Raw genomic sequence first — 14,102 nt, forward strand, 5'->3', positions numbered from 1 at the left:
AGTCCTCTCTTCTGCGGCTTCACTGGAGGCCTGGGTGCTCAGCCCAGTCCTCTCTTCTGCGGCTTCACTGGAGGCCTGGGTGCTCAGCCCAGGCCTCTCCTCTGCAGCTGCGGAGGAGAGGACTGGGCCAAGCATGAAGCCGCCAAGAAGAGGCCTTGGTGCTCGGCCCAGGCCTTTCCTCCGTGGCTTTGTTGGAGGCCTGGGTGCTCAGCGAGCATGGAACCGCCAAGGAGAGGCCTGCGCCGATCACCCAGGCCTCCTCAGAGGCTTCGTGCTTGGACCAGTCCTCTCTGCCGCAGAGGAAGTAGGACTCAGGAGGTAAGCAGGGAACGAGGGAGGGAGGGAGGAGGCAAGGCAAGGGACTCTTGTCCCCATTGGCGGCGCAGTTGCATGCGCAACGTCACTGGGGACAATGACCCGCCGGATTATCCAACGTTTTCGGCTATCTGACTATCAGTCGGCCCGTTTATGTCAGATAATCGAGACTCTATTGTATCTGCTTGTGCAGTAAGCAGCCACTTTGAGACCTGAGTACTGGGGAGGGATCTTATGGGTAAACGGGTAAAGTGAATGACAGCAGTCCAAGCGTTGGGACTGTGGGACACACCTTGTCATGCCTCATTCCCGGGACCTAAATTCAGACTATGATACAGATAAGATAACAGAAAGACAGGAGAATGTGCCAGTACCTGAAACAGAGTGACACTTCCCAGCAGCCATTGCACACAGACATGGACTCAACAGTACCTACCGGAGTTGGACATAGACAACAAAAGGAGAGGCTGTGATGCTCAGAGCATTTAAACAGGAAATACTCATGAATCAGGTGATAGCTGTGGCAGACTACCAAACCATAAATATACCAGGAACTCCCTCAAGATGTCATTGCTGACAACCAACCATTCTGGAGGAAGCAACACTTTCATCTCTTGATCCTGGAAGATCCTTGGACCCTGCATCAGAAGCTGACCACACTACTGGTCACTCCCTCAGACTGGTCCTACCATATTGCTGTGCCCTACTGACCTGGACTGCCTGGACTGAAGAGAACTGTAATTTGCCCTTAATTATCAAGATTGAGAAAGAATTAGAAGTAATTAATACCTCACTGAGTTCTGCCTATCAGTGAGTCACTGTCTGGCTGCTAGCATATTTACCTAAATTACAAAGTATGAGCAAATATAAACAAATGTCACTACATTGCTTCCTTCTGTTAAAGTTAATGGTATGGCAGTCAAGATGCAATTTATGATAGTGTTGTTACTTCATAATGAAAGGACATTACTCTGTTAATATTTTTTTAAAAAATTAAAAAATTCTTCTTTTAGATTTTTGTTTAAAACCATCACATATTACCAAATTTGCATCTTAACTGTATGAAATTATGTACATGTAAATACATTTAGACTATGCATAGTATACTGTAATTTAAGTGTATAATTTTTATTTTGCTAGTTGTTTATGTCACAACTTTTACTATTACATTTAGTGATATATGGGAATTACGGTACGATTGATGAGTAGCATTAGTACAAAACATATTACTAAGGATTCTGTAAGGTGTAGTATGGGAGGAGGTCAAAAGGGGGGGTAACACCATAGAATCACTGCACTGGATGACACCAACCCTAGTGATGCCACCCTCCTGAACAATAACATGATCAAGTAAGGAACCCTTTATTTATGTTTCCATATACCAGACTATATTTACGATTCCCATAAATAAATAAGTACAACACACAACTTTCCATAGCAGAAATCTGGTTTTGAAACCAGTTCCATTCATGTTAAATTGTTGTTGTTTAATCACGAGTACAGAAACAGGGGGTAGGTAGTGTGTATATAGAACTGGACTAAACCAGTGTGTACTTCATGAGATATCTTTACATGTGCCACAAGATTACTTTTGTTAGGGCAAGACAAAACTATACTGTATTTTAAAAGACATGCCCAATCATTTTCCCTCACGAAACTGGATTGTCCTTTTAATTACATAGCAAGCAATTCTTAGGCTACATTGTGCAATCAAACATATTTACATTTCCAGAACATTGATTTATCACCATAGTAGCTCTCCACTTTGTGTGTATCTCAATTATTTATACTGCCCTTAGTAACTGTGGGAATAGAATGCAAGCATACAACTGCCAGATTCTCTCAGCCACCAGGGTTGTAATCTTATTACAGTGTCCAAATACTTAAAAGTGCTGTGATATCTTTGAATGAGTCTGAGTGTGCTGAGCTCTCACACAAGAGTCCAAGCAAATATCTTGGCGATATCTTTCTGTACATAGGTGATAGCACAGCAGAACACATCATAGCAATTATGACTTATTCTGTCTATGAATAAGTCTCTTCTGGTTTGGCAGAAGACAAGAAATTTTTCATTACTCTGGCAAGTTGCTACATGAAAGGAAATGAAAGATTGTGCCAGAAGTCTGCACAGTGTGCCAACTCAACAGCAGGAGATCAAAGTGCATTGTAGAAAGACTTTGTGAACAATTTTATATATCAGTCTGAAAGAGAATACAAGAGAAGCTTGCCATCTAGACGAAATCGATGCTGTAAGGAGATGCCCATTACAGGTAGTACTCATACTAATTACATTGTATGTCCTAAAACCATGAATTGAACATTTAATACTTTAAATAAAATGCAGGTTGATTACACAGCCAACAAATGTAACATGCCCACTAATGTTACAGAAAGTCATTTCAAACATTCTGAAAATCAATGTTTGCATGTATTTACATCCCACCTTTCTTCCAAAATAGGACACAAGACACCTTCTTCACATGGTCCAGAATAACCACTGAATTCACCTCCATAGATTGTAGTGAGGGTCATCCAAGTTGTAAACCAATAATTTCCCACAATTCTGTCTTAACTGTGATGTGTGAATGGAATGTGTGACCTTAATGTGCCATGTCAATATGAGTAAAAATTGCTGCCATTATCAGTAGAGATTAATCAGTCAGTGCCACCACTGTCACTGAATCAACAAATTCTTCCCACATCTTACCTGAGGTGAGTACATCAATGCACCATCACAATGAAACAGGAAATTACACATACCAACTAGAGAAAATGTAATTAGAATTAAACAAACCATCTTAGGAAATCTGAATAAGAAACTGCACAAAAACCACTGCACAGCTCCTATAATTTATAAATGAATCTTCCCAACTATCTCAGAATATCCTATGAATCTTTTAAGATTGTTCCTACTCTAATAACTTGCAGTTAAACACTGAGAGCCTACTTTTGCACATTTTCATTCTAACATAGGGCCTTGGACATTGGGATTACATAGTATTGTATGGGGGGGGGAATAGACAGCAATCAATCACAAAGGAAAACCCAATAACCAGGAAGTTAGTGTGGGTATAGTGTTTGAATAAAGAAATAGTAATATTAATGGAAATACTTATAGAACATTCTTGAAGGTATCATTACAACCAACTTCTTGTTGTTAAGTGATGTCAAGTAGCATTTGGCTTATGGAGACCCCATAAATAAAGAGACCTCCAGGTCACTCTCATCCACAGTCCTGCTCAGGTCATGCAGATGCAAGACAGTAGTGTCCTTGACTAGTCTAGCCATCTGGAATGTTCTCCTCCTCTTTTCCTGCTGCCTTCTACATTACCATGTATCAAAGGTATGTTTTTTCTAGTGAGTCATATCTTATCAGGATGTGTCAAAAGTATGGTTATCTCAACTTAGTGATCTTAGCTTCTAGGGGGAATATGGGCTTGATTTACTCTAGAACACTTTGTCTTTTTAGCAGTCCACAGTATCTGCAGAACTCTTCTCCAGCACATCTCCAATTGGTTGGTTTTCTACCTATCAGCTTTCTTCATTGTCTAGCTTTCATAATTATACATAGAAATGGGAAATACAATGACATGGAAAATCTTTAACTTTAGTAGTCAATTATATGTCTTTCAGGATCTTGTCTAGTTCCTTTATACTTGTTCTTCTAAGTCCTAGCCTTTTGATTTCTTGACTGCAGTCCCTATTCTGATTAATGACTGAGCCAAGGTATGGAAAATCTTGAACTATTTCAATATCTTGATTGTCTACTTTAAAGGTACATAAATCATCTGTGGTTCTTATTTTTGTTTTCTTAATGTTCAGCTGTAAACTTGCCTTTGCACTTTCTTCCTTGACTTTCTTCAGTAACCGTTCCAAGACTTTGTGGTTTCTGCCAACTGTTGGTGTTCCTTTGTCCAATATTCATGCCCTCTTCCTCTGAGTCTAATCCATCTTTATGTATGATATCTTCAGTGTACCGGTTAAACAGATAGGGTGATAAAATGCAGACTTGCTTGACTCACCTGCAAACTGGAAACCATTCAGTTTCTCCATATTCTATCCTAACAATACCCTCTTATCCTGAATACAGGTTAGGACAATCAAATGTTGTGGCACACCCTTTTAATTAAGAACAATTCATAGTCTTTCATGATCTAAACAATCAAAGGCTTTTATATACTCTTGTATTTAGGGGTCAGACTGTATTTCTGTCACCTTTTACTTTTGCTTCTCATCGGTCTTTAACTGCTGGAAGAGTTTCATCTGTCATCCTGTTAGGCTTCTCTTTCTTTCTGGCTGGAGATAGTGTCTTTTGCATATCTCCCTGACAATGTCCCTGGCTTTAATCCAGAATTCTTCTGACTCCTGATCAAATAGGCTTAATAGCACAAATCTATTTTTTACATTATCTTTAAATTCTACGGGGATGTTCTTCAGGTTGTTTTTCAGCATAATGGTATTCTTTAGCTTTATTCTATTGTTTTATATTAGTACTGTAGTTCATGGTCCATCCCATAATCTGTTCCTGGTCTTGTTTTTGCAGAGAAAATTGAGCTTTAACATTTGCTTCCAATTATGTAGTCTATGACTTCTATAACGGCCATCAGGTGATGTCCAGGTTTACAGTCACTTCCTGGGTAGCTTCAGGAATGTGTTTTCAATGAACAGACTATTAGCCTTGCAAAATTCAGTCTGTTGGTCTCCTGTGTCATTTCCTGATCCTAGGACAAATTTACCTACAGTCTTTCATTCTGATCTGTTTACTTCTTTTGCCTTCCAATCACTTATGATTTACAAGAAGTCTCGTTTTGGTGCGTGATCAATTTTCTCCTAGACACCAGCATAGAATCTTTCAGTTTCATCTTCTTCTGCCTCTACGGTTGGAGCAGAAACTTGAATTATGGTTATACTGAAGGTTTTTCACTTAAACCTTATTGATATTATTCAGTCAGACTTTGTATCATATCCTTTGACAGCTTTTGCTGCCTCTCTCCTCACTATTAATGTCACCCCATCTCTTCTTAGATTTTTATTTCTTGAGTAAAACACTGTAATTATCTGATTCAAATTGTCCCCTTCCTATTCTGTTTCTTGTTTACCATGTCTACCTTCCTCTGATTAATGCTTCTCACATTCCATGTTCCTAAAAAAAGAAGCAGAGCCCTCCTTCAAGTTCATCTGGTGCCATCTGGCCATGGAGGGAGAGATGCAGGCCCAGCTCCATCGGGCCTGGCCTGAACTAAGCAGAAGAGCCATCCCTCCATCTGCCTTGGTCCAGGCCTCAGAGGGAGAGAAGATCCCCTTCCCCACCACCATTCCCTTCTCCTTTTGTGTCGTGTCTTTTAGATTGTAAGCCTGAGGGCAGGGAACTGTCTAATTAAAAATAATAATAATTGTAAGCCGCTCTGGGAGCCTTTAGGGCTGAAGGGTGGGGTATAAATACAATAAATAAATACATACATAAATAAAATCTGCATCATGCAGCTTCAGACTTTCGTTTTATCCGAGCATGTCAACAGCTGAACATCTTTCGACTTGAGTCCAACTGCATCATTAGCCACAGTGCTACTCATATTTGTCCTCTTCTCTACCTTAACAGCTCGCTGAGTGCCAACTAACCTGGGAGTCTAATCTTATGGCACTGTATCTTTTTTTGTATTGGACTGTCTTCAAACAGAGATTTACTGTGCCTTCTTCTGAAAAGTAATAACAAGGATTAACTATGGTGCCACTGCCACTGTCTGAAAGATCTTTCACTAGTGTCTCTCTCTACACTTGCTACTGCCTTGTAGCTATTTGGCTATTTAGTCTGGCTTCTCAGCAAAAGCTTGTCTGACATAGGAAACACTACCAGCAGCACTGCTACCAGCAGCATAGCACCTCACAAAAGCATGCAATCCCACTACCACAAAAAGGCAGTGTAATTGGTGAGAAACTTTTAATAGGACTGTAGAAACAGTATACATCAAAATAAGAAACACTAGCCTTGGCCACTATCTCCTTTCCTCTCTTCCTTTAACACAGTTACACGGAGATTGAAAGGTTTCACTATCATTTTTAACTAATTCAATTCAGTTTAACATGTCCTAACTCTTATTAACTGTGATATGTTGCAATTAAGCCAATGCCAAAGTAAGTTTGATAAAACTATGGCTTGGTGTTAAAAGATACAGTGCCATAAGATTAGACTCCCAGGTTAGCTTAACACCAAGCCATAGTTTTATCAAAACGAAGCCACTGTACAGACAGACACACATCTGAAGAATCTGTTTATAATGACAACAGAAAACAACAGAGTTCAAAAAGGCAAAAGCAAAGAAGCTATAAAAATACTGTTGCACATCCCAAATCCAATCTGATTTTGGAAGCTGAGCAGAGTAAACTCTAGTTAGTACTTGGATGGCAGACCACCTACTAATACCAGGTGCTGTATGCTGTATTTCAGAGGAAGGAACTGGCAAAACCACCTCTGAGTATTCCTTGCCTATGAAAACTCTATGAAATAGATGGGATATCCATAAACCACATGCAATTTGAGGGCACATTCATACATATATACATACATTCAAAATACTGCAATATAAGTAACACTCTGTTTATCTTAAAGGAACCAGATAATTTAGTTCTCATTCAGAAAGAATTTAATTCCCACATTTCTACAGCACACCCATCATACAATATTGTTTTTTAAGAAAACTGATTTAAGAACATAGCCAACTATTGAGGTCTCCCAGGCTACTGGGACGGGTGTGAGTCTTGCTAAGATCACAGCACATGTAGAAGGGTTAACTTCTATTTTTAAAATTGTATTCCCAGAGAGACTCTCCCCTCCAATTTAAAATTTGCACTAGAGAAATGGAGGAAGTGGAGGAGGACATGTGTGATAATGAAGAACATGGGGTGGTTCTGTGCGTTTACACACAAAAGAATGGAAGTTTGGGACAGAGTGAAGAAACCTTTGCGTTATTTTTAATACTAAAGGACTAATGATTAGAATTATGTTTGTTTATATGTCGTATGCGATGGTTAGCTACCTCATCTTGAAATGAAGCAAGATAAATGCATTTGATGAGGTCTCAAACCTCTATAAAGGTTACAATGTACGGGGGCATGACAGCTAACAGAAACCTTGGTTACAGTTGCTAAGGAGGGCAGCACCTTTGGCAATTAGCAAGACTGAAGTGAACATCACAAATATTTATTTCAATGAGGCATCAGAGGGGGCAAAGCTGAGCCATGTCCTGGGATGCTTAAGAACAACTTCTTTTGGCTCTTGGAGGAAGAGCAAGGGGACATGACGGCAAAGAAGAAAAAGGCCAAGCCATACAGCATCGTCCGAAGTCAGAGCTGCAGCCAGCCAGAGGGAGACAGAAGATGAAGATGAAAAGGGAAGAGAAGGAAGTGCTAGGAGAAATAAATCAGGGTTCACATTGTTTGAAAAGGGAAAGATGGCAAGACAATACTAACCCATGACACAGAGCTTCAGAAAAGCTGAAGGAGCAGGCTTTAGCTAGCAGGCATCTGAGGCTCTAAGTCTTCTGTGATATACAGTCCGCCCTCCACATCTGCAGATCTGAAATTTGTGGATTTGATTATTGGCAGACTTGACTAACATGTTGTCTCTAAGAATCTCTAGATCCTTCAGCATGACTCTGCCAGATGTTGACCATAGAGTCACGCTGGAGGATCTAGATGTTCCAAGAAAAAACACTTCACTATGTCTTTGTAGGTCCTCCAGCATGATTCTATGGTCAGCTTCTACCAGATGATAACCACAGAGTTGATTTCTAGATGTTCTGTTAGGTTAAAAAAAAAAGTGTTTTTTTTTATCTGCAGTTTTTCCACTTTCATGGAGTTCCTGTGCCCTAACTCCAGTGAAAGTGGAGGGCCCACTGTAGTTCTGGCCTGAATGAAAATGCAAGTCCTCGCTACTTAACATCTGTCAAGTGAAAGGGAAAGCAAAACAAGAGTAAATCCTGAGAGAAAATTGCAGTTCAGAAATCCTGTTCTGCACATACAGGCTGGAATGAAGAAGGACAGAGAAAGTACTGTAGACTATAGATTTAAGTGGTTTAACTAAATCAAGAGTGACTTCCATATTACCACGTAGTCATAACATTTTAACTTACAGCAATATATCATCCAGCAATCTTTGTATTAATATCATATGTCCATATGTTTAACCACTATATCAAACATATTATCTTGGTTCTTCTTAAAGCTCTGTCTCAACTTGGACCAGGCTCATGTCTAAACTATATTAGGCAGGCTGCTACAAATATGGATTTAAATACCCAAAAGGCATCAGAGCCTGTCTGATCTTGGAAACTGAACAGGGTCAGCCCTGCTTAGTAATTTGCCAATGGACACCAGGTGTTTTAGGCTATATTTTGGAAGAAGGCAATGGCAGGCCACCTCTTGAGTATTCCTTGCCTACGGAAACCCTATGAAATTTATTGGATTGCCTTAAGTCAACAGTTGGTTTGAAATAAAACATAATAAAATTAAGTGTTTTAAAAACAATGCAAATCTTCTTTGTATAGTGCAACATGACATCTATTTCATTGCCCATATAAGTACTGTAAGTTAATTTGTTTATTACGTCTTGCACTATTTCATGTTTTATTGTTGCTGCACAGTGGATTGAAACTTTTGGGTACAATCAGTTTATAAACACTCATAAAAAAGAAAATAACAGTAGCTGTAAAAATTACTGCATTTTACATTTATCATATGTTATTGGTCTTGGTGTCACTGGGTGGGATAATAAAAACAGTAAGGCTGAGATCCTCCATAAATTGTGATCAACAAGAAAGGCAGAGAGAGTAGCTCTGGTCCATCCACTGCCAGCACTGAACTTGCCCACATTCAGCAGGCCGTCTCAAAGAAAATGTGGCCCATGATGGGGAAAACGATTCTCCAACCATCAGCCCTAGACACAGAGACTCATGTCAGACACGTCTTACGTATCTCGCAAACCAACCGTGTCCAAGGTTGGGACTTCCAAGGAAGACCTTTATCTTGATCCCCAGTTGGCTAAGTAAATATGTTCAGCATTTCAGCCTGTTATACTAATGTACCTACTATTTATAAGTGCAGCAGAACAAACTACATCGAAAAACAAAACTGAAACAAATTAATTCAGGAATTAAAAGTGTACATACTTTGGTACACATACATGTGTTGGACAAACAATACATATGTTGTTTGGCCAGGTTTTATATATTACATTTTTATAATTTAATGGCTCTAAAACACTGTAGAAATAATCCTGTTTGAGACTCCTTTAACTGCTCAGGCTGAGTGCTAGGGAATTCTGGGAACTGTCATTTTGTGAGACATTTAGTCTTCTCTGTCAGAGGGCTCTGGTGCCACAGTAACCTACAATTCCCAGAATTTCCTAGCACTGAGCCTTGGCAGTTAAAGCAATCTCAAACTAGATTATTTCTGGAGTGGATTTTGGACCAAAATACAATCTCAAATCTGAAGGAGAGAGGGAGGGAGAATACTGCTGAATTATAACAAACATGTTCAACTTTGCCAATTATCTTGATGGTTTATACAAACTTTTTGTAGATTTGGGATCAAGATAAAAGGGCAAAGTCCTCAGATCAGCAGTGATGTCTTTCAAGTTATCTTTTACATGAACCATGGCTCTGGTTTAAATTGTGTTCTGTGCAAAGACAAATGTATGAAAACCATTCAGTGCTGTCAATTCTTCACACACTTATCAGCAGGGACGTAGCCGGGGGGAGGGGGGTTCTTGGGGTCCGGACCCCCCCTTCCATTAGAAAAATGAATGGTGCGTGCTGCTGCGCCACTGCTCCCAAACCCCATTATAATGGTGGCACTTAGTCTGGACCCCACCCCCCTTCCTAAAATCCTGGCTACGTCCCTGTTATCAGTAGCTAAAGATTTTTTGTTGTGTTCCTTCAAATCATTTCAGTGACCATAAGGCAAACCTATCATGGATTTTTCTTGGCAAGCTTTGCTCTGAGGGGTTTTTCCTTTGCTCCCTCTGAGACTGAGCAAGCATGCCTTAACCAAGGTTGTCCAATGGGTTTCAGTGACCAAGCAAGGATTTGCACCCTGTTTTCCAGATAAGTGGTCCAACGTTTAAACCAATACACCACTCTGGATCTGAGCTAAAGATTGCCATATTCCATTTAACTGACACACAAAATGCCAGGTGAAACATTTGAAGCACTGGAGTAACTGTTATCTACAAACAACAAAACACCTAACATGCTTTGGGCATGCTTTTTTTAACTTTTTTGGAACACATACTGCACACCTCCAAACATACTGTTTCAAGAGCATATTTATTACTGTTTCTGTACCTAATTAATAGCCAAGTATGCTAATATTTTGCCATCCCAGCAGCAAAACTACAAGTACTGTAACTTACGTTTGATCTTCAATTCCTATGTAACACTGGGAACTCATATGGAAAAGAGGGGGAAATGTTATGGTATGAAGGCATTCAGGCTATACTGCAATATGAACTAGCTTATGTATCCAGCAACTTATCTCTCAAATATTTCCATTCTGCTCATGCATAGCTGGGAACCTGAAAGTGCTTTAAACTTAACATTCAAAAGTCATTTTGCACTATACAAAAATAAAGAAGACCAGATTTGCCATAAATCTACTTAACAGGAAGCAGCCAATGGGTTTTAATTTATGATGAGTTTATGCATTTTTTCAAACACCTGTTCGTCACATTCACATCTTGAAGTGGAAGAAGTGGAGGTGTATTTTGCATGTATGCTAAAATCACCTAAAGAGTGCACTTAAGAAATATAATACATAGAGAAGCTCTAAAGGAATACATAGAAGTGGCGAACATTCTAATGAACATAAGAGAGAAGGATCTCTCTCTCTCTCTCTCTCTCTCTCTCTCTCTGTGTGTGTGTGTGTGTGTGTGTGTAGAGAGAGAAAGAGAGAGAGAGAGAATTATCTTATATACAGAGTATGCAAATGATTTACACATAGAAATGAGCGAAACCATTGCCACTACTGAGACTGTGTAATTACATGACAGTCTGCAAAACCAGTCCCTGAACTGCTTTCTGTTTCGTACAAATAGCTGGCAGCTCAGTAAGTGAGGGAAGCCACAGGCTCTGTTTCCATCAACACCGTAAATGTTCAGATAGGCTGAGATGTTGCTATAGAGATCGATAGAAATATAGGAAGCTGTCTTATACAGAGTCTCACAAACGGACCATCTAGCTTGATACTGTTGTCCAGGGAATGGGATGGTTAAAGGGAACATAACATGTTCCTATTACAACTCTGCTGGCTACTGAAACTTTTCTGGGTACAATTCAAAGGGATCATTATGAACGATAGACCCCAAAGAAATGGAGGGCAGGCTATCTGAAAAACTGTGTTCTCCCATTTGAGCCTGTCCAGGTTTTGAGGCCTGCAGAAAACTTCTGTTTCCCATTGAATGGGAGAGGTACATCTGGCGCAGACATGAAGAAAGATTTTCCTGGAGGTCACTCTCAAATTATGGAACTCGCTTCCAAAGAAGATTAGGGTCCAAAACACAGAGACCACTTTAACTGTCCTGGGTCAGTGCTAGGGAATACAGGGAATTATAGTCTATTGGGGCACCAGAGCTCTCTGACAGAGAAGATTAAACATCTCACAAAACTACAGCTCCCAGAACACCCTAGCATTGAGCCAGGGCTGTTAAAGCAGTCTCAAACTGGATTATTTCTGCAGTGTGTTTTGGACCTAGGCCAGTCCTACCACCAGCAAGCAAAGATCTTTCAAATAGGCCTTCAGCAACTGGACTGTTATGATCACAGGCTTTAAAATGGATTGCTGAATCTAGTAATCTACTGCTTACTAGTGTATTGCTTTGCTGTTTTAATAGCATAACAAATTTAAGTCATATTTTAGTATGTATACTGTATTGTGTTTTTACTGGATTTTTTTCAATTACGTTGGAAGCCATCTTGCATGTAAACTTTGAGAGAAAGGTGGGGGGAAAATCAAATAGATAAATGCTGTCCGTATGGGCTGGCAGAAGATGGCAAAGCTTTCAGGTGTTCCTCATTATTTGTTTAGTTCTACCTGGGGATGCCAGAAATTTAACATGTGGCCATATGCATGGAAATCATGTGCAATCCTCTCTGAGTCACTAGCTTCTTCCAATCCCTCCTTCAGGACAAAGGATCCTCACCCTTTCTAGATTGAATTACTCAAGACACACAAGATGTACTGAAGGTTTTTAATGTGCTCAGGTTTATAAATCTACTTGAATAGCTGAAATTGTGTCCAAAATTATTCAATACAGGCATCTTCTACAATTGTTTTAATCCACTTCCTAAGTAGGACTGAGCTACCTGCAGTGTTACTTTTAACAGTAGTTCCAAATGCATAACATAATGTCACCAATCTTAATTACAAATTCTGTATCTCAGTATCTTCCCAAATGAGAACACCCTACTGAACAGGAAAACTGACAGCAGAAATATCACTCCATGGATTAAAATTAAGAGTTGCCATTTTGAATTATTTGATAAAAAAATATTTTTGGTAAATAGTGCTCCCACTTTCTACAAGTGACACTTTCAATACATGAACAGAGAAAAATAATTTATGTGTTAGGCTGTGCCACATAGTAGAATAGAAAGTGTCCTTTACCAAGAACATTTATGGGTCTTCGCATGCATACAATTTTGTAACATGACTTTAAAACTAATAATTAAAAGACACCGAGAAGTTATTTAAAAGCTACTGAATACATAGCTCACAACATTTAGCCAAAAGAACTGAAAATGCCAATAACAGACATCTCGCACCCAATAAAGTAATCATATGCTATGTAATTTTACCTTATTCACCATACCATCTCAAGACACTAACTGAATCAGCACTGGGGTCCTAATTCAATCAAAATACTTGTCAGCTCCAGTATAACATGAACCACCTCTTTTCACTCAAACATGGTATTAACTTTCAATATCTTCATTAATGTGCAATACTTTTCATTTTCTTCGAATCCCTCTGTCTTCCATTATGAAAAGGAAGTCATTCTAAATACTGTAACTAGTTCAAACCTCATCTCAGCCATGACTTCAACAGCCTTTAAAAATCACTGTATGTCAGCCAAAGAGTCTCACCTTTCAATACAGCATACAGTGGCCTGTTACAGACTGCCAAAATAAAGCTGCTTGGGGTCTCTTTGGAGGTATGCTGTTTAAATGATGCATGCACCCTAAGAGTCCAGAAGCTGCACCAAAGCTGCCCTCCAGTGCTTAGGAATGGAGTGTGGCTTTGGTGCGACCTCCGGACTCTCAGGACCCATGCATCATTTAAATAGCATACTTCCAAAGAGACCCGAAGCAGCTTTATTTTGGCAGTCTGTAACAGGCCAGTATTTCTCATCTCTTGTAGGGACATTGCAAAAAATACTGTCTTTCATAAAACAGAAAAGGGCTGTATGTATGTGGATGAATCCCGTAACTCCCTGGACACTAACTGGTTTGTCTATGAACTTCTGTATATATAAACCCACTTCTTCAGACACACACATAACTCAGCTCAAGTGCAGCAGGCAAGTTAGAAAGTGCAGCAAAACATCAAGTTATTTACATCTGATCTTGAAAGCTAATCAGGGTCAGCCCTGGGTAGTAAGTAGTACTTGGATGGGAGACCGCCAACAAACACCAGGTGCTGGAGGCTATATTTCATAGGAAGGAACTGGCAAAAACCACCTCTGGGTATTCCTTGCCTAAGAAAACCCTATAAAATTCATGGAGTTGCCATGAATC

The 14,102-nt window shown here is 39.6% G+C and overlaps 2 protein-coding genes across 6 annotated transcripts in view; one reads left to right on the forward strand and one right to left on the reverse strand.

The window, feature by feature from the left end:
• The window catches only part of SGMS1 (sphingomyelin synthase 1), a 90,441-nt gene that overhangs the window by 73,748 nt on the left and 2,591 nt on the right, over positions 1–14,102 (reverse strand). The window contains exon 1 of one of the 5 annotated variants that reach the window (XM_042459191.1): positions 10,724–10,742. The exons of the other annotated variants lie outside the window; for them this stretch is intronic. The gene's annotated coding sequence lies outside the window, so the exon portion shown is untranslated. Of the gene's footprint in view, positions 1–10,723; positions 10,743–14,102 lie in introns of those variants that run through there. 5 annotated transcript variants of the gene reach the window in all.
• MINPP1 (multiple inositol-polyphosphate phosphatase 1) overlaps positions 217–14,102 on the forward strand; it is a 72,310-nt gene continuing 58,424 nt past the window's right edge. Inside the window, 1 exon segment of the mRNA XM_042458461.1 lies at positions 217–318. Coding sequence (XP_042314395.1) covers positions 217–318 — 102 coding nt within the window.

Source organism: Sceloporus undulatus, chromosome 3 (assembly GCF_019175285.1).
Source record: "Sceloporus undulatus isolate JIND9_A2432 ecotype Alabama chromosome 3, SceUnd_v1.1, whole genome shotgun sequence".
Taxonomy (NCBI): domain Eukaryota; kingdom Metazoa; phylum Chordata; class Lepidosauria; order Squamata; family Phrynosomatidae; genus Sceloporus; species Sceloporus undulatus.